We start from the raw sequence: 24,885 nt of genomic DNA, 5'->3' as shown, positions 1-24,885 counted from the left end.
ACTCTGCACTCACTGTACACACACACACTTTCTCACACTCACAACCCCCACCCCAGACAGACAGACACACAGACAGACAAAGACCCACATGCACACATATATTTTGTGGGGTGAATTTGTACTTGCAGAGTTACATTGTACTTTGCTCAAAAACTGCATGCATTCATGTAGAACTCTGAGCTAAAAAACTGCATGAATTTATGTAAAACTCTGTTATCTCACTTTTTAGATTAGAATCAATCTAAACATCAGGTCATAGACAGAGAACACAGGGGGCTAACACCTTCAACATATTGTCTAGCTATCACCATTGTTAACAGCTAACCCAAGAATGCAACTTTAAAAAAAAGGTAAAAATCACACACCAGGTTATAGTCCAACAGGTTTAATTGGAAGCACATTAGCTTTCAGAGCGACGCTCCTTCATCAGGTGATGAAGGAGCGTCGCTCCGAAAGCTAGTGTGCTTCCAATTAAACCTGTTGGACTCTAACCTGGTGTTGTGTGATTTTTAACTTTGTACACCCCAGTCCAACACCGGCATCTCCGAATCATGGTATATTCAGGCAGAGTCAGCATGGCTTCATGAAGGGGAAAACATGCCTCACAACATTACCAGAATACTTTGAGGGTATAATATTTCTCCGGCAAAGGGAGTACAAACTTGAATCGACTTTTCTTTTCCTGTTCGTCAATGTCACCTAATTCAACCTGGTTGTGAATGTCTGGTTGGTTGACCTTGACCGTGATCCTTCTTTCCCCTTCCCACCACATCGCCAAATTTCCTGCCAACATTCCAGTTTCGCATCAAGGTACATACCTGAACATTGTGACAGGTCATGAAGTTTGGCGTGAAAGCCAATGTTTTTGTGTTTATTATTTGCTGGTTTCCCCAATGTGAATTTTGTGAGCCTCAGGAGGTTGACACAACAGTAGTATCGTCGACTGGTAAATTATGAACGAGGCTACCAAGATTTGCCGGTATCAGCGACTGAAGTACGTAAATGAACGCGAACAAGTTTAAAATCAACTCGGCGAAACTAAGTACGGCAGATGCTGGAGACTCGAGTCGAGAGTGTGGTCCTGGAAAAGCACAGCAGGTCAGACAGCATCCGAGGAGCAGGAGAATAGACATTTCGATTCAGGATTTTTGCCCGAAACGTCGGTTTTCCTGCTCCTTTGACGCTGCCAGACCTGCTGTACTTTTCCAGCACCATCCTCTCGATACGAACAAGTTTAACACAAGGCTCCGTGGTAGACCTAGCGAAGACAAAAACATGGGAATCCATTTCCTTGAAAGTGGCTGGCTACAATAAAAAGTGTTACGGTTAGAGAATCAGAACAGTTTTAGTTAGAAAATACAACGCATAGCGGCAAATCAGCTGCACAAAACGCGGGCCATATCTATAGTAAGCAGAGAAACGCTGGACACATCTCAACTATGCCGCTGTAATGTTTGCTGTGTGTGTCTGTAAACAGCCGGTGTGGTTCCAGCACGCTGCGGCGGTCGGGGATGTTTTTCTTTGGTTGCTTAATAATTATTCAGACTTTTTTTTTGCATGAACTGTAAACGCTGCAGCCACACGGCAGGATTGAACCCCTACCCCCCCCCCCCCCTCCCCCTCCGGTCACGCTGTCTTCTCCAACTGTGCGTTTGCGGTGGACGTGACGCTCAGGCAGAGGTGGGCAGACAGACGGGATCTCCCTGTTTCCATCTGCAGTCATCCTCCCACCTCCATTAGCTGCCCAGACTGACCTGCAGCGACAAGCGAGCACACCATGTATCTCTGCAGAATCGCCTGGCACAACCTAGTGCCCTTGGCAAGGATCCCGCCCCCCTCCTTATTAATCAGGAACGTGTACAGAAATGGTAAGTGCAGGGGCTTGCGTGAATTCTGAAAGGCATGAGATTAAAACGAACCGATAGAAGGAAAGAGCGATCAGTATCTCATTCATTGCTGCGGAAGCACAAACATCCCACCACCCTCTGTCACACTTAAATGTGTCAACGATTTGCGGTGGATTTTTTATGCTTGAAAGGATCGGAGTTCTGCTTTTCTGTGAGAAAATGGGGCACGGATATTGTTGGATCGGTCAAACTGCAGTGAACTCACTGTCCTCCAGGAGGAAAAAAAAACCCAAGGTCACTTTCTCATGTCAAAAGGCTGATCCTCATTCACCACACGGCAATGGCTTTTGGAGGCGTAGAGAGGGCGGGCGTGTTATTTTAAACATATGTATCGAGAGCAGATCAGACTGGTTCCACACTCACTCGCGTGTGTTTTTGTGGCTTTGTTCTAAAATCATTTGGCTGCATCTGCTGAGGTACTTTGCTGAATCAGCGATAGACCAGCGAGAAGATTGTGTCCCTCTCCCCTCCCCCGCCACCAATGAGCAAGCCCTTTTAAAATCCCTGTACAAGGCTGACTTGGAGGTTTTGCGTGCGAGTATTTTGTTCCCTCCTTGGAAGGAGACTGGGTCGTCATTGGTGTCGAGTTGAAAATGAATGAAAGTTCCCGTGTGTTCATTGACCGGCCTTTGCAATGTTTGGTAAAATGGAGAGAGAGAGAGAGAGAAGCAGATAAACCCGATGTCCGGATGAGGACTGTCCAGTGTGTTGTTGCTTCCTCAGTCACAGCGCAGGAGGCCATTCGGCCCAAGGTGTCTACATTGAATCTCCAAGTACCTTGCACATTACACATCAGTTGACCATCTAACTCCGTCTTTAAATGACTGAATTGAACTTGCCTCAGGCAGTGCACTCCAGATCCTGATAACACGTTGCATGCAAGCGTTTTTTTCCCCATATTATTTTTGCTTCTCTTACTAATTACTTTAAATCTATGCCCTCTTGATCTCGAACCTTAGATGATTGGGAACATTTTCACCTAATTTATTCTGTGCAGAACATAACTTTAAATACTTCACCCCAATTTCCTTTCAGTATTCTCATCCAGTTAAAGCATTTCTGACTTCTCCAATGTATCCACATCACTGAAATTCCTCCTCCCATGATCAATTCTCATAAACATTTGTTCTTTTCAAGAAAAGTCAAACAAGTTAGATAGCTGGGAGGGGTACTGTAACAAAAAATAAAGTCTAGCAATCAATGGAAACGTATAGAACAAAATAGAAATTTATAAAATTGGTGGCGGGGGAGGGGAGAGGGACACAATCTTCTCTCTGGTCTATCGCTGATTCAGCAAAGTATCTCAGCAGATGCAGCCAAATGATTTCAGAACAAAGCCACAAAATTTTAATTTTCCAGTTGATGCCCTCTAGCCTCCCCCCTCCCTCGCTCTCTCTCCCCCACACAGTGCCTGCTTGTCTGTAAAGGCTTTCACCATGCCTGTTGTCACCACAATCTCCCTCTAATGTAAACTTTTCCTACACTCTCTCTCCAATGTCCTTACATCCTTCCAAAAATGTGGCTTCCAGAACTGGATACTGTGCCTTGGCTGAGGCTGAACTGATGTTTTATACAAGTTTATCATAACCTCATGATTTTGTATTTTATGTCTGCATTTATAAAACCTAGGATATTGTATGCTTTATTAACTGCTGTCTCCACCAGTCCTGCAGCCTTTAATGACAAGTAGACACACACCCTGGTCTTTCTGCACCTGCACATTTGTTAGAGTTTGCACCAGCTATGCTTACGAGTCTGTTGTGTGATGTAGTATCAAATACCGACTGGATGTCTTTATTCAACACATCATCAGTTGTGCTATAATCGACCCTCTCTTGGCCCTGTTTGGGTGGAAACCACTCAACCTGTTCAGGTCCTTTCCCACACAAAGCTCGTCCCAATATCCGAAGAATGTAAAGCCCTCCCTCCTGCATCAGCATTTCTGGCCACTGATTCATCTGTCCCAATCTCCGAGGTTTTCAAACTCACTTGCTTGTGGCACTGACAGTAATTCAGAGGTTACTACTTTTGAGCTCCTGCTTGTTAATTTTCTACCAAGCTCCCTAAATTCTGACTGCAGGATATCCATTGATCATCCTATGACATTGGTTCCAAAATGGACCATAACTGCTGGATGTTCACTGTTTTCCCTCAGGGTGTTCAGCTGCTGAGTGACATCCTTGACCTTGACACTAGGAAGGCAACACACCATCCTGCGACCAAGAACATCAATCTGTTCTCTGAACTATTGCATCATCTATCACTATAACTCTATCAGACTTCTTTGAACCCTTGTGTAGTTGAGCCAGCTGTGATACCAAGGACTTAAGTTTGGCTGCACTCCCAAACAGTCTCATCAAAATTATATCAGTGTCTCAGGCCTTTCTGCCAATGTTTAATGTGGGTCTGGTCAGTCATTAGACCTCTTGTTGCCTCAATGTATGTAAATAGTGTCCTGCATGAATAAGAAATGCAACTGCAGAGAATATGAATTTCCAATGTTTTTCTTGATATGCAACAACTGTACCTAACAATTACAACATTTAAAAGGCATCTGGATGGGTATGTAAATAAGAAGAGTTTAGAGGGATGTGGGCCAAATGCTAATAAATGGGACTAGCTCAGATTAGGATGTCTGGTTAGTGCAGATGAGTTGGATCAAATGGTCTGTGTCTGTGCTGTATGACTCTATGACTTGGAGGTGCCGGTGTTCGACTGGGGTGGACAAGGTTAAAGGTCACAAAACACCAGGTTATAGTCCAACAGGTTTATTTGGAAGCACTAGCTTTCGGAATGCCGCCCTTTCATCAGGTGGTTGTGCTTCTGTAACTACTTTAGTACATGTGAATGTAGATAAAGTTTTTTTTGTGAATAAAGTATATTCTTGCAATTAAAAAATCAGTCTCATCAGAATTCAGAAATGAATGATGGGCTGATAATGGGACTCACTCAGGAAACCCCTGGACTGAGAAAGGGTCACCAGACCCGAAATGTTAACTTTGATTTCTGTTTATGGATGATGCCAGACCTGCCGAGCATTTCCAGTAACTTTTGTTTTTGTTTGTGAGCTCCTGTAATATCTGTCAGTTTTTATTTGACTTCCAGTGGTCACACATTCCATCTCTCACTGTATGGGGTCTTAAATCCCAAGGTGACTACATTTATAAATGTGCTATATACAGAGCATTCAGCCTCACAGAAGCACTGCTGTGAAGCCAGCTGCTGCTCAAGATATGAAACCCAAAGCTCAAAGTGATGACACTTGCTGCACAGATGGTTATCCAGGACATGGGAGCAGCCCAGATTAGCCACATTGCACAGGATGTGGACTCTGGAGATTGCGGCCACCCTGCCGGTATGCTATTTATTAATTGAAACCCAATTACTATAGTAAACCCTATTAATGCCAGTCCAGCTTACCAATAGCAAACAGCTTTACCAATAATAATATTAAACCTCAATATCAATAAATCTCACTACTGCTGATAATCCTTACTCATTATTCATACACCTTATTAGTGCAAATATAGCTTTTGTAAAAATAAAAACAACGGTTGAATAATTTAGCATTTGTTTTACTCATTAAAAGTGTTAACATTTTTAAACACCTGATTTTTTACGTTCAGCTCCAAGCTTTTACTGCTTCTGGTCTCTTTGTACTTTCCCACTGTCGGTTTTATGCATTCCTGCTGCTAGACCTTCTCTTTCCTGCTGCTAGACCCTCTCTTTCCTCCTACTAAACCCTCTCTTTCCTGCTGCTAGACCCTCTCTTTCCTCCTACTAGACCCTCTCTTTCCTCTGCTAGACCCTCTCTTTCCTCCTACTAGATCCTCTCTTTCCTGCTGCCAGACCCTCTCTTTCCTCCTACTAGAACCTCTCTTTTCTGGATCAGTGGTGCTGGAAGAGCACAGCAATTCAGGCAGCATCCAACGAGCAGCACACACCAGATGGCCTCCTTCTTTAGAGACCTCAATTTCCCCTCCCACGTGGTTAAAGATGCCCTCCAACGCATCTCGTCCACATCCCGCACCTCCGCCCTCAGACCCCACCCCTCCAAGGACAGAACACCCCTGGTGCTCACCTTCCACCCTACAAACCTCCGCATAAACCAAATCATCTGCCGACATTTCCGCCACCTCCAAAAAGACCCCACCACCAGGGATATATTTCCCTCCCCACCCCTTTCCGCCTTCCGCAAAGACCGTTCCCTCCGTGATTACCTGGTCAGGTCCACGCCCCCCTACGACCCACCCTCCCATCCTGGCACTTTCCCCTGCCACCGCAGGAACTGTAAAACCTGTGCCCATACCTCCTCCCTCACCTCTATCCAAGGCCCTAAAGGAGCCTTCCACATCCATCAAAGTTTTACCTGCACATCCACTAATATCATTTATTGTATCCGTTGCTCCCGATGCGGTCTCCTCTACATTGGGGAGACTGGACGCCTCCTCGCAGAGCGCCTTAGGGAACATCTCCGGGACACCCGCACCAATCAACCACACCGCCCCGTGGCCCAACATTTCAACTCCCCCTCCCACTCTGCTGAGGACATGGAAGTCCTGGGCCTCCTTCACCACCGCTCCCTCACCAGACGCCTGGAGTAAGAACGCCTCATCTTCCGCATCGGAACACTTCAACCCCAGGGCATCAATGTGGACTTCAACAGTTTCCTCATTTCCCCTTCCCCCACCTCTTCCTAGTTTCAAACTTCCAGCTCAGCACTGTCCCCATGACTTGTCCGGACTTGTCCGACCTGCCTATCTCCTTTTCCACCTATCCACTCCACCCTCTCCTCCCTGACCTATCACCTTCATCTCCTCCCCCACTCACCTATTGAACTCCATGCTACTTTCTCCCCACCCCCACCCTCCTCTAGCTTATCTCTCCACGCTTCAGGCTCTCTGCCTTTATTCCTGATGAAGGGCTTTTGCCCGAAACGTCGATTTTGCTGCTCGTCGGATGCTGCCTGAATTGCTGTGCTTTTCCAGCACCACTGATCCAGAATCTGGTTTCCAGCATCTGCAGTCATTGTTTTTACCTCCTCTCTTTCCTGCTGCTAGACCCTCTCTTTCCTCCTACTAGATCCTCTCTTTCCTGCTGCTAAACCCTCTCTTTCCTGCTGCCAGACCCTCTCTTTCCTGCTGCTAGACCCTCTCTTTCCTCCTACTAGACACTCTCTTTTCTCCTACTAGACACTCTCTTTCCTGCTGCTAGACCCTCTCTTTTCTGCTGCTAGACCCTCTCTTTCCTCCTACTAGACCCTCACCTTCCTGCTGCTAGATCCTCTTTCCTGCTACTAGACCTCTCTTTTCTGCTACTAGACCCTCTCTTTCCTGCAGCTAGACTCTCTCCTGCTGCTAGACCCTCTCTTTCCTGCTGCTAGACCCTCTCTTTCCTGCTGATAGACCCTCTCTTTCCTGCTGCTAGATCCACTCTCCTGCTGCTAGACCCTCACTTTCCTGCTGCTAGATCCTCTCTTTCCTGCTGCTAGACCCTCTCTTTCCTGCTGCTAGACCCTATCTTTCCTCCTCCTAGACCCTCTCTTTCCTCCTACTAGACCCTCACCTTCCTGCTGCTAGATCCTCTTTCCTGCTGCTAGATCCTCTCTTTCCTGCTGCTAGACCCTCTCTTTCCTGCTGCTAGACCCTCTCTTTCCTGCTGCCCGACCTTCACTTTCCTGCTGCTAGATCCTCTCTTTCCTCCTACTAGATCCTCTCTTTCCTACTGCTAAACCCTCTCTTTCCTCCTACTAGATCCTCTCTTTCCTGCTGCTAGATCTCTCTTTCCTGATGCTAAACCCTCTCTTTCCTCCTACTAGACCCTCACCTTCCTGCTGCTAGATCCTCTCTTTCCTGCTGCTAGACCCTCTCTTTCCTCCTACTAGACTCTCGTTTTTCTCCTACTAGACCCTCACCTTCCTGCTGCTAGATCCTCTTTCCTGCTGCTAGACCCTCTCTTTCCTGCTGCTAGACCCTCTCTTTCCTGCTGCCAGACCCTCACCTTCCTCCTACTAGACCCTCACCTTCCTGCTGCTAGATCCTCTTTCCTGCTGCTAGACCCTCTCTTTCCTCCTACTAGACCCTCTCTTTCCTCTGCTAGACCCTCTCTTTCCTCCTACTAGATCCTCTCTTTCCTGCTGCCAGACCCTCTCTTTCCTCCTACTAGACCCTCTCTTTCCTGCAGCTAGACTCTCTCCTGCTGCTAGACCCTCTCTTTCCTGCTGCTAGACCCTCTCTTTCCTGATGATAGACCCTCTCTTTCCTGCTGCTAGATCCACTCTTTCCTGATGCTAGACCCTCACCTTCCTGCTGCTAGATCCTCTTTCCTGCTGCTAGACCCTCTCTTTCCTGCTGCTAGACCCTATCTTTCCTCCTACTAGACTCTCTCTTTCCTCCTACTAGACCCCCACCTTCCTGCTGCTAGATCCTCTTTCCTGCTGCTGGACCCTCTCTATCCTGCTGCTAGACCCTCTCTTTCCTGCTGCCCGACCCTCTCTTTCCTGCTGCTAGATCCTCTCTTTCCTCCTACTAGATCCTCTCTTTCCTGCTGCTAGATCCTCTCTTTCCTGATGCTAGACCCTCTCTTTCCTGCTGCCAGACCCTCTCTTTTCTGCTGCTAGACCCTCTCTTTCCTCCTACTAGACCCTCACCTTCCTGCTGCTAGATCCTCTCTTTCCTGCTGCTAGACCCTCTCTTTCCTGCTGCCAGACCCTCTCTTTTCTGCTGCTAGACCCTCTCTTTCCTCCTACTAGACCCTCACCTTCCTGCTGCTAGATCCTCTTTCCTGCTGCTAGACCCTCTCTTTCCTCCTACTAGACTCTCTCTTTCCTCCTACTAGACCCTCACCTTCCTGCTGCTAGACCCTCTCTTTCCTGCTGCTAGACCCTCTCTTTCCTGCTGCTAGACCCTCTCTTTCCTGCTGCCAGACCCTCACCTTCCTCCTACTAGACCCTCACCTTCCTGCTGCTAGATCCTCTTTCCTGCTGCTAGACCCTCTCTTTCCTGCTGCTAGACCCTCTCTTTCCTCCTACTAGACCCTCTCATTCCTGCTGCTAGATCCTATCTTTCCTGCTGCTAGACACTCTCTTTCCTGCTGCTAGTTTTATGCTTTCCTGGTGCCAGTCTCACACTCACCACTAGCCGGTCTCTTGCATTCCTGCTGCCGCCCTCACTGTTTTCCATTGCCAGACCCATTTATCCCTGCTACCATACTTGTTCTTTCCTGCATCTATTCTCTCAAATTCCCACTGTTAGCCTCTTGCTTTCCCACTGCCAGTCCTATTTATTCCTATTTCTGGTCAGGCTGTTCTCCACAGTTCATCAATCTGCTCACCCTGAATATCAGGAGTTTGACTATCAGAAGTTAAGAGATATTTGTAGCTCAAAGTCACTTCTCATCATTTGAGTATCTGTGGCTGTTCCAGCTTCTGGGTCTTGCTGAGTTTGTGGAAATGCTACGTGTTTGGAGGAGTTGATTTCAATTGGTGTGATCTACATGAAGTGGAACTGAATGTGAGGAAGACATTGATTCCAACTGTAAGACCCTGACCACATGACTTACTCCCAATCAACAGGCCTTTCGTTGCAGTCACCCTTGGGCTGCAGCATCAGATGGAGAGGGTACAGAGACAACAAAGAAGACAAGCTGCTTATAGAAGCTGTAAGATAGGCTGAAGGGCTCTCTGAATTGGCCTGATTCACCTCAGGGCTGCCAGAAACCATGCATTCAGCTACAACAATTCACTATGGGGTGAACAGCTGCCATTCGCACTGCAGAGCAAACCAAGGATGGCATTGCCAGAGGCAGTGAAGGTGACTTTAATTCTCCATTTCTCCATGACGAGATGTTTTCAAACTGATGACATAGCTAACAATTCTTTGTGTTGCATTTGGGCATCAGGCTCTGTACAACAAGACTTAATTGTTCTGGAGGAGCATGCATTTGTGTGACTTTGTGGAGTTTTTCACACCGCAGGCTGTCATCACAGCATATATAGCTTAGGAGATGTTGCATCTAATGGTAACGACTGAAACTGCAAAGCTTATCACTCAGTCACTGTGCAGTTGGTGCTGACCATGGCTGGCACTTTTTCTGGTAAATACCTGTCACCTTGGATGCAGTCATAATGCAATTATTCTGATCCAGCCTGCTGCTCCACTAATCTGATGGTGGCTGTTTGACAACAGGGCTATCTACTCTGTTTCTGGCCGAGGACCTCAGCCTGCAGTTCTGTTATAAAACTATGCATGGTCAGTGTTCAGGTAATGAAGACCATGCATTATGAATCTCTGTTAAATATATAATAACAAACAATATCTGATATACATGTTGGGAATATACATATAGAGTGGGCGGCACAGTGGTAGTGGGCGGCATGGTGACACAGTGGTTAGCACTGCTGCCTCACAGCACCAGAGACCCAGGTTCAATTCCCGCCTCAGGCAACTGTCTGTGTGGAATTTGCACATTCTCCCCATGTCTGCGTGTGTTTCCTCCAGGTGCTCCGGTTTCCTCCCACAGTCCAAAGATGTGCAGGTTAGGTGAATTGGCCATGCTACATTCCCCATAGTGTAAGGTGAAGGGGTAAATGTAGGGGAATGGGTCTGGGTGGGTTGCTCTTCGGAGGGTTGGTGTGGACCTGTTGGGCCAAAGGGCCTGTTTCCACACTGTAAGTCATCTAATTAGATTAGATTAGATTACTTACAGTGTGGAAACAGGCCCTTCGGCCCAACAAGTCCACACCGACCCTACGAAGAGCAACCCACCCAGACCCATTCCCCTACACCTAACACTACGGGCAATTTAGCATGGCCAATTCACCTAACCTGCACATCTTTTGGACTGTGGGAGGAAACCGGAGCACCCGGAGGAAACCCACGCAGACACGGGGAGAATATGCAAACTCCACACAGACAGTCGCCCAAGGTGGGAATTGAACCCTGGTCTCTGGAGCTGTGAAGCAGCAGTGCTAACCACTGTGCCACCATGCCGCCCACAAATCTAATATAGAAATGCCAGCGTTTGTGATTTTTGATCATTTTTAGCCAAATTGTCCCATCACTTTGACATCAATGATGAGGTCTAAATTCAGCTGTATCTGGTTCTTACACTGATGACTTTGCATTCCTTTGCAGCATCCATTCGCCAGATGTCTTCTCATGGTCCTCCAGGATCATCAAGTGAGAGCATGCTGTACACACTAATGGTCGGTGCTGTGATTGCAGGATCAAGTGTTTATGTAAGACTGTTTCATTAACTATATTTCCATATAAATGACCTATAAGAGTATGGTTTTCTACTTTTAACATGAGGTCATCCTTCTTCCTGAGCTGCAAGTTGTGTGTTTAGGATAGAAATGCATTATTGATCTAATGTGCCTCCTGACTCGCTGAAGTCATGTGACCTCTACCAAGAACTATTGACTGCAGGTACCCACCTTAACAGCCATTTCACTAAAGACATGTTAAAAGCCAGACTGTTGCCCTGTGAGTTCATTGTTTGGTGCCCAAGTGGAGCTGAGATTGACTGTTCAAGCACTGTCGAGAAGTACAACTATTAAAAGATGAACACAGAAGTGCTCAGAGTTGCTGAATTCTGCTAAAAACCACTGAAAAGGAACTAAAAAGCAGCCTACAGTGAAGTCAGTAGGTAGGGCACAATGGCTGCAAATGTTACTGAACCAGGGCTGGTGGAAATGGAAGGTGTAATAAAAAGAACTTTCTACTCAGTGGCAAATCTACAAGTTTGTAACAGATTTAATTAACAAGGCAGAAAAAGGACGAGTAGCTGTGCTTGTACCACTGTTGAGGAGAGATTGTTTCAAAGTGTATCCCACGTTAAATCTCTCTGAAGACAGAGAAAAAAAACTGCAGTAATACGCAAACCTTGAGACATGTGAATGTAAATCATGAATGAATGTGTTCAGTAGTAGGGCCCAAGTTGACAAGATAATCAGTTCCTGCGAGATTGAAGTCGTCTACTCACAGCTTCGTCCTGGATGTCATCTGTCATCATTGCTGTTTAACTTGCTTAGCTTGATACACATGACAAGCACAGCACTGACTGATGTGGTCCTTGATCTTATTGCTTATGTTGAGCAAGTGGGCTTCTTCTTTAGTCCTTCTCAGACTTGACTTCTTGGTTACTTGTATCAATGTACTTTAGCATCTTTCCTTTAAACTGCTTTGGAATAATGCCTCTGTTTCCTTTGTACAATATGCCATCCTGGGCTGTCCATTCACCTCTCATGAGCAATATGCTCTGGTGACCATAGGAGTGTCCTTGATGCCTTTAGTCCATCCACTCATCACTATCTCTTGTAGAGTTTAAGCATTTCATCTTGTTGCGTAGTTCACTTGTCTATTATGATCCAAGTCTCTGCTGAATTGGTGACTTTGAGCATGTGTAGCATTATGGATTCACAAACAAGATTCTCTGTGCACCAAACGCTGCATTGTTCTTTGGGTGTAGAGCGATGGTGTATTGCTCCCAATTGAAAGAGAAATTTAGAGATTATTGACTTGAAACACACTCTGAAATGTCCAAATAGGCAGTTTAGATTCCCTACAGTGTGGGAATAAGCCCTTTGGCCCAACAAGTCCACACCAACCCTCTGAAGTCCACACCACCCTGACTCATTTCCCTACATTTATCCCTGACGTATGCACCTAACACTATGGGCAATTTAGCATGGCCAATTCACCTCACCTGCACAATGTTTGGACCATGGGAGGAAACTGGAGCACCCGGAGAAAACCTACGCAGACTCAGAGAGAATGTACAAACTCCACACAGATAGTTGCCCGAGGCGGGAATTGAACCTGGGTCCCTGGCACTGTGAGGCAGCAATGCTAACCACTGAGCCTTTGTTACAGAGAAATGCTAGAAAGGACCCACTTGCAGATTAACTTTCTGGTCTCCCAGCAGGGTGTGGTGGTATGGGCTGAGAGCACCCAAAGAGGACGGAAATAAATGACTTCCATTAGAATGATATGTTAATGCATTTCAAAATATTTATTTAATATTGTCTTATGTTAATGTAGACATATAAAGTTCTCCACAAGGACAAAGCCAGGTACAATGAGAGAGTTGCGGAGATAATGGGACGCCCAAAGGGTGAATGGACAGCAAAGGAATGGCAACCAAAGCGTAAGTTACTTTCTTATTTTCAGAATCCTCGACCTCTTCAGGTCTTTATGTACTTGGTGCACTGGTCACAACTTCAGTTTGTTGTCAGTAATTGTATCTATTACTTGGCACATGGGGATTGGAGCAATTTAGTGTTACTTACACATTTGGTTGGTATGACAGGTCTAAGATATAGGTAAAAGCAAGGACTGCAGATGCTGGAAACCAGAGTCTAGATTAGAGTGGTGCTGGAAAAGCACAGCAGATCAGGCAGCATCCGAGGAGCAGGAAAATCGATGTTTCGGGCAAAAGCCCTTCATCAGGAATAGAGGTAGGGTGCCTGCAGAGTGGAAGATATAGTGTCAGATTAAACATGAATGATCTAATGTTTTGTTTACAAAAAGTAAAACTTCAAAGAATTGCATGTGAGATTAGGTTTCTCTTCAGCTGTAGCCTATACAAAGGAAAGAAAGAAAGGAAATGAGAAAGCTGTTATGCTCATAGATTGCCCTTACAATAGATTAAGGACCTAAGTACTCTGAGTCAGGGTAATACTTACACCAGAAAGAGGCAGGTAAAGAGAAATTCAGTCTTAGCTCCTAGAACACTGCTGTAGGGTGACAAACTACTTTTCCATCTATAAAAAAAAGCAACTTATGTTTGTGTTCAGTCTCTAACATAGTAGAACATCCCAAGGTACTCGACACAAGTGTTATCAAACACAATTTGACACTGTATCACGTTAAGGGATGTCATAAGGGCACTGCTGACTCACAATGCCAGGGAACCAGGTTCGACTCCTGCCTCGGCATCTATCTTTGTAGAATTTGCACATTTTCTCTGTGTCTGCGTAGGTATCCTCCAGGTGCTCTGGTTTCCTACCACAGTCCAAAGATGTGCAGGTTAGGTAAATTAGTCAGGGGTAAATGTAGAGTAATAGGGTAGGGAAATGGGTCTGGTGGTTACTCTTCGGAGGGTCAGTGTGGATTGGTTGGGCTAAAGGGCCTGTTTCCCCCACCCTGTGGGGACTCTATGGATAACAGAGAAGAGAGAGAGAGACAGAACCTGCACAGTTACTGCCATTGCTGTTTGAATTTGTGTGTTGCTGGGACATCGGAGTGCATCTGGGAAAATTAACAAACAGTGCAATTCACAACTAATCTTGGAGGAACTGTTGGGCGAAGTTCACAGCACAGAATCAGATAAGTTAATTGTTGTTTTAAGTCTGTCCAAGAGAAAGGCTGCAGTAGTGAGTATAGTGGATTCTTTCTTGATTATATGTTTTTGGAAATAAGTCTCTTGATTAAACTTAAAATATAAGCCATAGCTATTAATTTAACCGAGGACAGTGTTTGTAGAGGAGTAAGTTTGTAGAGGTGTTATTTTCTAGGTCGGTAGATTGTGAAGGAGCAAAAATGGCCTTTGCAGTGATATGTACTTCTTGTCAGACGTGGGAGTTTGAAGAGAGTTTAAGGGTTACTGTGGATTATATCTTCCATAAATGCTGTTGGATGCGAATCTTATCAGATCGAGTGGATCGGTTGGAGAGACAGATAGAAGCGATGAGGAATTTGCAACAGCAACAGTATGTGATGGATGGCAGTTATAGAAAGGGGGGAAAGTCTCAGATACAGTCACTTAGATGGGTTAACTCCAGGAAGGGTGAGAGAGGTAGGCACCTAGGGCAGGAGTCTTTTGTGGATATACCCATTTCAAACAGGTATGCTGTTTTGGAAAATGTAGGGGGTGATGGATTCTCAGAGGAACGTAGCACAAACAGCCAAGTTTCTGGTATTGATACTGGCTCTAATGCAACGAGGGGTATGTCAGCTTCCAAGAGATCAATTGTGTTAGGGGATTCTGTAGTCAGAGGTACAGACAGACGTTTCTGTGGCCAGCAGAGAAAAAGCCGAATGGTGTGTTGTTTCCCTGGTGCCAGGATCAAGGATGTCTCAGAGAGGGTGCAGAATGTTCTCATGGGTGAGAGGGGCCAGCAGGAGGTCATTGTCCACATTGGAACCAACGACACTGGAAGGGAAATGGTTGAGACTCTGAAGGGAGATTACAGAGAGTTAGGCAGAAATTTAAAAAGCAGGTCCTCAAGGGTAGTAATATCTGGATTACTCCCAGTGCTACGAGCTAGTGAGGGCAGGAATAGGAGGATAGAGCAGATGAATGCAGATGGCTGAGGAGCTGGTGTATGGGAGAAGGATTCACATTTTTGGATCATTGGAATCTCTGTTGGGGTAGAAGTGACCTGTACAAGAAGGACAGATTGCACCTAAATTGGAAGGGAACTAATATACTGGCAGGGAAATTTGCTAGAACTGCTTGGGAGGATTTAAACTAGTAAGGTCCCAGGGAGACAGTGAGGAAAGCGATCAATCTGAGATGGGTACAGCTGAGAACAGAAGTGAGTCAAACAGTCAGGGCAGGCAGGGACAAGGTAGGACTAATAAATTAAACTGCATTTATTTCAATGCAAGGGGCCTAACAGAGAAGGCAGATGAACTCAGGGCATGGTTAGGAACATGGGACTGGGATATCGTAGCAATTACGGAAACATGGCTCAGGGATGGGAAAGACTGACAGCTGAATGTTCCAGGATACAAATGCTACAGGAAGGATAGAAAGGGAGGCAAAAGAGGAGGAGGTGTGGCATTTTTCAAAAGGGATAGCATTACAGCTGTGCTGACGGAGGATATTCCCAGAAATACATCCAGGGAAGTTATTTGGGTGGAACTGAGAAATAAGAAAGGGATGATCACCTTATTGGGATTGTATTATAGACCCCCCAATAGTCAGAGGGAAATTGAGAAACAAACTTATAAGGAGATCTCAGCTATCTGTAAGAATAATAGGGTGGTTATGGTAGGGGATTTAAACTTTCCAAACATCGACTGGGACTGCCATAGTGTTAAAGGTTTAGATGGAGAGGAATTTCTTAAGTGTGTACAAGACAATTTTCTGATTCGGTATGTGGATGTACCTACTAGAGAAGGTGCAAAACTTGACCTACTCTTGGGAAATAAGGCAGGGCAGGTGACTGAGGTGTCAGTGGGGGAGCAGTTTGGGGCCAGCGACCATAATTCTATTTGTTTTAAAATAGTGATGGAAAAGGATAGACCAGATCTAAAAGTTGAAGTTCTAAATTGGAGAAAGGCCAATTTTGATGGTATTAGGCAAGAACTTTCGAAAGCTGATTGGAGGCAGATGTTCGCAGGTAAAGGGACGGCTGGAAAATGGGAAGCCTTCAGAAGTGAGATAACAAGAATCCAGAGAAAGTGTATTCCTATCAGGGTGAAAGGGAAGGCTGGTAGGTATAGGGAATGCTGGATGAATAAAGAAATTGAGGGTTTGGTTAAAAAAAAGAAGGAAGCATATGTCAGGTATAGACAGGATAGATCAAGTGAATCCTTAGAAGAGTATAAAGAAAGTAGGAGTAAACTTAAGAGGGAAATCAGGAGGGCAAAACGGGGACATGAGATAGCTTTGGCAAATAGAATTAAGGAGAATTCAAAGGGTTTTTACAAATATATTAAGGACAAAAGGGTAACTAGGGAGAGAATAGGGCCCCTCAAAGATCAGCAAGGTAGCCTTTGTGTAGAGCCACAGAAAATGAGGGCGATACTAAATGAGTATTTTGCATCAGTCTTTACTGTGGAAAAGGATATGGAAGATATAGACTGTAGGGAAATAGATGGTGACATCTTGCAAAATGTCCAGATTACAGAGGAGGAAGTGCTGGATGTCTTGAAACATTTAAAAGTGGATAAATCTCAGGACCTGATCAGGTGTATCCGAGAATTCTGTGGGAAGCTAGAGAAGTGATTGCTGGGCCTCTTGCTGAGATATTTGTATCATCGATAGTCACAGGTGAGGTGCCGGAAGACTGGAGGTTGGCAAACGTGATGCCACTGTTTAAGAAGGGCAGTAAAGACAAGCCAGGGAACTATAGACCGGTGAGCCTGACCTCGGTGGTGGGCAAGTTGTTGGAGGGAATCCTGAGGGACAGGATGTACATGTATTTGGAAAGGCAAGGACTGATTCGGGATAGTCAACATAGCTTTGTACTTGGGAAATCATGTCTCACAAACTTGATTGAGTTTTTTGAGGAAGTAACAAAGAAGATTGATGAGGGCAGGGCAGTAGATGTGATCTGTATGGACTTCAGTAAGGCGTTTGGCAAGGTTCCCCATGGGAGACTGATTAGCAAGATTAGATCTCATGGAATACAGGGAGAACTAACCATTTGGATACAGAACTGGCTCAAAGGTAGAAGACAGAGAGTGGTGGTGGAGGGTTATTTTTCAGACTGGAGGCCTGTGACCAGTGGAGTGCCACAAGGATCGGTGCTGGGCCCTGTACTTTTTGTCATTTACATAAATGATTTGGATGTGAGCATAAGAGATAGAGTTAGTAAGTTTGCAGATGAGACCAAAATTGGAGGTGTAGTGGACAGCGAAGAGGGTTACCTCAGATTACAACAGGATCTGGACCAGATGGGCCAATGGGCTGAGAGGTGGCAGATGGAGTTTAATTCCGATAAATGCGAGGGGCTGCATTTTGGGAAAGCAAATCTTAGCAGGACTTATACATTTAATGGTAAGGTCCTAGGGAGTGTTGCTGAACAGAGAGACCTTGGAGTGCAGGTTCATAGCTCCTTGAAAGTGGAGTCGCAGGTAGATAGGATAGTGAAGAAGGCGTTTGGAATGCTTTCCTTTATTGGTCAGAGTATTGAGTATAGGAGTTGGGAGGTCATGTTGCGACTGTACAGGACATTGGTTAGGCCACTGTTGGAATATTGTGTGCAATTCTGGTCTCCTTCCGACCGGAAAGATGTTGTGAAACTTGAAAGGGTTCAGAAAAGATTGACAAGGATGTTGCCAGAGTTGGAGGATCTGAGCTACAGGGAGAGGCTGAACAGGCTGGGGCTGTTTTCCCTGGAGCGTCGGAGGCTGAGGGGTGACCTTATAGAGGTTTACAAAATTATGAGGGGCATGGATAGGATAAATGGACAAAGTCCTTTCCCTGTGGTCAGGGAGTCCAGAACTAGAGGACATAGGTTTAGGGTGAGAGGGGAAAGATATAAAAGAGACTAAGGTGCAACCTTTTCATGCAGAGGGTGGTATGTGTATGGAATGAGCTGCCAGAGGATGTGGTGGATGCTGGTACAATTGCAACATTTAAGAGGCATTTGGATGGGTATATGAAGAAGAAGGGTTTGGAGGGATATGGGCTGGGTGCTGGCAGATGGGACTAGGTTGGGTTGGGATATCTGGTCGGCATGGACGGGTTGGACCGAAGGGTCTGTTTCCATACTGTACATCTCTATGACTCTATGAAATGCGGAGTCAAAAGAGAACAGTTTTAAGGACCATCTTAGAAGAGAGAGAAGAGGAGAGATATATTCAAGAAATTCCAGAGTTTAAGATCTCAGCAGTTGATGACGTAGTCAGCAATGTAGGAACAATAAAACGTGGGATGGCCAAGGTGGAGAAGAGTAGGAGTGTGGTGTGATCTAATGAATGGAACATCGTAGACAGGTCAAGAAGAATGAGAAAAGATAGTTTTCCTTGTGACAGCTACTCACCTCCACTCATTGAGATCCCTTTTAAAGTAAGGTCCCAAATGGAGGTCAGATACATGGAGGAGGAAGTGGAGGACTGGGGAGATTTGAAGGACAAAATGCGTAAATGGTCTTTTGTGATGGACTGCCTAAATCTGACTGCCACAATCCTACAGGGATCTGTGCTGGGGCCTCAGCTTTTCACAATTTACATCAATGATTTGGATGTTGGGAGTGAAGGCATGTAGCTACATCTGCAGCCAACAAGCTGGGTAGGAAAGTATGTTGTGAATAAGACATAAGGATGTTGAAAGTGGATATAGATAGATTAAGTGAATGGGCAAATATCTGGTTGGTCAAGTATAATGTGGGAAAATATGAGCTTTGGCATGAAAAAGCAAGTATTATTTAAACTGAAAATGACTGCAGAATTCTGAAGTTCAGAGGGATTTAGGTGTTCTTGTGCATGAGTTAGCATGTAGGTATTCCTGTTTTAGAGGTTTTAATCAACCTGTTCAGTGATATTACGCCACATTTTTGGAAAAGGTGTGACTTGAACCTGGACCTCTTATCTCAGAGGTAGGAACACTATCACTGCACCACAAGAGAGTCCTGGTGTTCCTCCTTAAATATTGTATTAACCTATTTTTCCTAATCAACCTCTTCAGTGATGTTATTACACACCTCCAGAGCAGGTGGGACTTGAAGCCAGGCCTCCAAGTCCAGGGGTAGGGACACTACCACTGTACTACAAGAGTGGTGGCATTTCTTTCTAAAGAAGGGGTGTAAATGCATTGCAGATGGTTCTAAATGAGCTTTACTAAACTGATATCTGTAATAAGTGGATTGACTTAAGAGGACAGGCTGGACATAATTCTACTAGAATTTCGAAGAGTGAGGGGGTGATAAAAAATCACTTTCACAGAGTCATAGAGTCAAACAGCATGGAAAGAGACACATTGGTCCAACTTGACCACGCCGACCAAGTTTCCCACTCTAAGCTAATCCCACTTTCCTGAATTTGGCCCTCTAAACCTTTCCTATATATGGAACGATCCAAATTTCTTTTAAATCTTGCAACTGTACCAGGATCTGGCAATTCATTCCATGTATGGACTGCCCTCCATATGCAAAACTTGTCCCTTAGTTTTCTTTTAAGCTTTCTCTTCACACTTTAAAAATTTGCCCCCTACTTTTGAACTGAAACCTGATGTCTATATTTCCTCCACTTTCCATCTAAACCTTTATCATACTTTGAAAAAAATATTTTGAAGGTTTTGTTTTGTCAAAAATGACAGAAAGAGAGGGAGACTATGAAGTACCAGGTTGGTTCTGTGGAACTGACAGATGAACATATGTCGAGATAAAATTTGGTAACTGTGCAAAATCAACATGATGGATTGGCAGCTGGATTTGTACAGTGCCCTTTGAGAATTCAAGCTGATAGAAATTTAAATTATTGATATGAAATGAAGTCAAAAGAACCTGCCACCTTCATTCTGTAGGTATCTGCTGACTTCTAAAAGCCAGCGAAATCAAAAATAGCTCCTATCATATTTCTCTTGGGTAATTTGGAAATTATATTTATGGAGTAATGTAAATAAATGTAATCCCCACTGTATTTAAATGCAAACCACAAGTTAGCATCAAAAATTATTACATGTGGTTCACTGTTTGTGCTGTTTGGTGATATCCTGACCATTTGGTAAAGGCACATTCTGGTGCTGCTAGGAGGGTTAGAAGAATTCAGTCAGTTTAAGGAGTGTTGATCTGCCTTGAAATTTAAATCACACCATTAAATAAGAATTTAGAAATATTCATCAAACTCTTGCTGAGGAGAAAACAGGTAAAATTACATTGCTTGGAATTGTACCTCCCTTGACATCAAGTCTGTATGTGACTGAGTGTGACACCAAAATGCCCTAGCAAAAAACATGTCAATGGGAATGATGAGGGAATCTTCCCTGATGGGTGGAGTTCTACCTGACACAAAGAATGATAGTTGTAGTTGTTGGAAGTCAGTCATCTCAGCTCCAGGACATCTCTGCAGCAGTTCCTCAGGATAGTGACCTAAACCCAACTATCTTCAGCTACTTCATCAATGACCTTCCGTTTATCATAAGGTCAAAGTGAGGATGTTCACTGAAGATTACACAATATTCACAACTCTTCAGGTACTGAAACAGTCCATGTCCAAATGCAGCAAAACCTAGACAGTATCTAGGTTTGGGCTGACAAGTGGCAAGTAATATTTGCACTACAGAAGTGCTGGGCAATGGACATCTCCAATAAAAAGGAATCTAAACATTGCACTTGTCATGAAATAGCATTATGATCACTGAATCACCCACACTCTGGGCATTACCATTGACCAGAAACTGATCTGGACTCGCCATTTAAGTCATGTATACAAGAACAAGCCAAAGGCTAGGAGTTTTGCAGTAACTCACCTCTTGGCTCCTCAAAGCCAGTCCACCATTTACAAGGCACAAGTCAGGAATGTGATGGAATACTCTCCACTTATCTCCAACAATGCTCAAGGAGCTTGACACCATCCAGGATAATTTAGATGACTGGCGTCACATCCATAAGCATCCTCTCCTTCCACCGCCAATGCTGAGTGGCATCATCTACAAGATGTGCTTCAGAAATTCACCAAAGCTCCTCAGACAACACCTTCCAAACACTATCACTACATTTCAAAGGAAAATGGCAGCAGACACACGGGAACATTGTTACCTGAAAATTCCTCTCACAGCTGATTACCATCGTGATTTGGAAATATGCGGCTATTCCTTCAGTGCCTCTGGATCACAATGATGGAATTCCCTCCCTTATGGCTTTGTGAGTCAATGGACTGCAAATGGACTGCAGAGATTCAAAGGGGAATTCATTATTATTTTCTGAAGGGCAGCTAGGAATGGGCAATAAATGCTGGTCTTGCCAGTGATGCCAACATCACATATGAATAATTATTATTTTAAAATACCCATTAACACCAATGATACTTTCAATGCTTTGTGTTGTCCTGAGTAAAAGCTCCTGGATGTTTTTCTGAGAATTTTTTTTCTCAAATCCATGGGATCTATTTAACACTTAGAGAGTGGACAGTGCATATTGTCAAAATATTGTGATTCAAGATAGGAATCTTCTCACGCGCTATTCAAACAAAACAAGTTGACAGATAATCAAAAGTTTCCAAATGTTGCTGTTAGACATTGTGTAGTTCCTCATTACAGGAATGAAAGTTCAATTCAAATAACATCACCTAATCTTCTATTGTGAGGATGATATATGTCAGTGAAATTGAGACTGGCCTGCACCCACGGAGGTTAAGACTCAGATTTTAATGAATGCTGCTCTGGTCCTTGCAGTTGTGCAATGAGCAGATGTGTCAGTGTTGGAAGGTTTGAGCTATAAGGAGAGGCAGAATAGGCTGGGGCTGTTTTCCCTGGAGCGTCAGAGGCTGAGGGGTGACCTTGCAGAGGTTTATCGAATCATGAGGAGCATGGATAGGGTAACTAGACAAGGTCCTTTCCCTAGGGTAGGGGAGTGCAGAACTAGAGGGCATGGATTTAAGGTGAGAGGGGAAAGATTTAAAAGGGATCTAAGGGGCGCAAAGGGTGGTGCATGTATGTTGCTCTGCTAGAGGCAGTGGTGGAGACTTGTGCAGTTACAACATTTAAAAAGCACCCGAGTGGGTATATGTACAGAAAGGGTTTAGAGGGATAGGAGCCAAGTGCTGGTAAATGCGGTTAGATTAATTTATGTATCTGATCAGCATGGACAAGTTGGACCGAAGGGTCTGTTTCCATGCTGTACATCTCTATGGCTCCATGTCTCAGGGAAGTCTTTGGCTCCTGAAAATTCCAGCAGCTTATGGATAATAAAGGCTTTGCTACATTAAAATAGAGTCATGCAAGCATTTAAGTAATGCATCATTCACCCTTGCATTCTGTTAACGTATTTATTTGCACATAATTTCTCTTCAAAGTATTATCACATATTAGTGAGTAGATTATGGACAGAATTATCACATGAACTGGAACAGTAAGAATCTGAGATTGGGAAAGCCTGTGCTCCTGTTTTTAAAGAGTTAAGTAGTAGTTACAATATCATCTAGAGAGGTTAATGATGAGGCTGCACCGATTATGTTGTAATTATGAACAGTGGTTTTAGATAGATCCCAGAAATCCATTCAAGCCTCATGTAAATTGGTGTTTCCATATGCAGTGTCAAATATCGAGGGTGCTCATGATTACTGTATTAAAGTGACTGCTTACATTGCGATTAATGATATTTATTTGAAGGACTGAAGTAACATTTAAGATTCAGTTTAACCCTTCAAGGCCTCCCCCTTTTCTTAGAAGAAAGTTATATTAGACTGCTTCTACTTCATTTTACAAACCAAGCCATTCAGAGAATGAAAATAAAGATGATGTAAATTAATAAAGCACAAATTAGTGCAAATCACTTGTATAATGGTAAATGGTCCCTTCCTCCACTTGAAAGTGATCTCTGCTCCATGAAATAATTTACCATGAAATTCATACCCCTTTAACTAAAAACATTAAAATGATTTGCCTTTCATTAACAAATTTCTTTTCTTTCCCTTGGCTTGTTTTTGTTTACAGAGAAAAATGGTGAGTACATTTAGTACAAATTACTACATCTTATTGCTTACAGTTATTAATGTACAGGGTTGTGGGAAGAATTTTTCATTCTGAGAGGTGATGCAGACAGTTCTGTGATTCTGTAACTCGTTGCATGAAACAATGTTAAATCACATTTTCAAACTTTGCTTAAGAACAAAGTCCATGAACAACTAAAAGCTGCATCTAACTATTCGCCATTCTAAATTGGCTTGTGTTAATTAATGGGTATTTTGAGATGTTCTAAGTAATATACAGCTAGGTACATGTGTTTAAGATAACCCAGACAGTGGCTTGCACAGTATATAATATAATATTTGGATGTGCTAATAGCTTAGCTTCCATTATGAAGGAACTGTAGCCCAAATTAGTGTGAGCCTAGAATGCTTCTTGAAAAGAAAAGTGTAAAAATGTAGGAAGCACCCAACAAACGTACGACTTGTAACATTCACACCAAAACTGGAACTTGAGCACCCTAAGAAATATATTTTTATCTAAATGACAGATTAATGGTAGCATTGCCAATCACAATGCACCATTTGTCCCATTCCCAGTAAACATAACAATTCATTGAAAAGCAAAATACGTTGGATGCTGAAAATCTGAAATAAAAACAGAAAATGCTTGAAACATTCAGAAATATCTGGGGAATGAGAAGTACAGTTACTGTTTCAGGTCATAACCTTTCATCACAACTGGGAAAAGTTGGAAATGGCTTTTGTGCAGGCAAAATTGGGGAGGATGGAAAGTGATAAATAATAGGAATCCACCAGTTCCAGTGAGCCTGGGGTGAAATGCTAAAAATAAATGACTTCCAGTAAGATTATTCTTGTTAAAGCAGCTACATTTCTGGCAGCAGTAAATTCTTGACTCTCTCAAAGTGCATTGGAAGACTTGAGATGGGTTCGGTGGGAATTCTGATGCATGAGACTATTTCTCCAAACCTTCCTCTTTGCCTGTTGTCAGATTAACCCCTGCCCCAATTCTTTCTCCTCAAAACAAAAGGCCAATTCTCTACAGAACAAAAGTAATTTCTAGAAGGAGGTGAAAACCCAGCATGAGTGCCACTTTGAATGTTCTGCCTTCTTGCCCTAATATTTTCTCAATTCCATCAGAGGATTGTGGACTACTTGGGATCATAACATTTTGAAAATCAAATTTGACAAAAGAAAATCTATGCATTGAGTTTTGCCATTCACATTCATTTTCATACAAAACATACATAAGTGCACACGTGTATAAACTTGATATACGCACAAAACATACCCAAACCCAAGAGTCCCAGAATGCCTATGAAAAGTAATGGTTCCTCTGGAATACTCTATTAATAACTTTATTCCACATTGTGTAAATAAGAATCTTTCATGCCTGAGATATCAATTAATGAAGCTACTGATGGCTTCCTGACATCGAGATGAAACCTGATGGAAAGACTACCTCAAATTTAAGGAACCTAGCTCCAAACAGGATCAACAAAGATAGAAACTATATTTAAAGTATTTGAAAAGGAAACTCAGCAGTAAATTTCTTTGTTCTTCTCTGCTGAGAAATTTAATCTTATATATTATTTCTTCCCTCCCTTCCCTTCCTCTATGCTAGTATGTGACTCCGAGATTGATATAATCTCTAC

At 43.8% G+C, this 24,885-nt stretch overlaps 1 protein-coding gene across 1 annotated transcript in view; it reads left to right on the top strand.

Annotated features, from left to right (window-relative positions):
• Positions 1–1,649: 1,649 nt before the first annotated feature.
• Positions 1,650–24,885, top strand: part of mgarpa (mitochondria localized glutamic acid rich protein a) — a 38,586-nt gene continuing 15,350 nt past the window's right edge. Inside the window, exons 1-3 of the mRNA XM_043674100.2 lie at positions 1,650–1,868; positions 11,042–11,145; positions 12,950–13,055. Coding sequence (XP_043530035.1) covers positions 1,778–1,868; positions 11,042–11,145; positions 12,950–13,055 — 301 coding nt within the window. The 5' untranslated portion in view covers positions 1,650–1,777. The remainder of the gene's footprint in view (positions 1,869–11,041; positions 11,146–12,949; positions 13,056–24,885) is intronic.

Source organism: Chiloscyllium plagiosum, unplaced genomic scaffold (assembly GCF_037043375.1).
Source record: "Chiloscyllium plagiosum isolate Xiang-an unplaced genomic scaffold, Cpla_swu_hap1 HiC_scaffold_36, whole genome shotgun sequence".
Classification (NCBI taxonomy): Eukaryota; Metazoa; Chordata; class Chondrichthyes; order Orectolobiformes; family Hemiscylliidae; genus Chiloscyllium; species Chiloscyllium plagiosum.
Note: the sequence above shows the minus strand (reverse complement) of the source record. Positions and strands in the feature narration are given on the sequence as shown.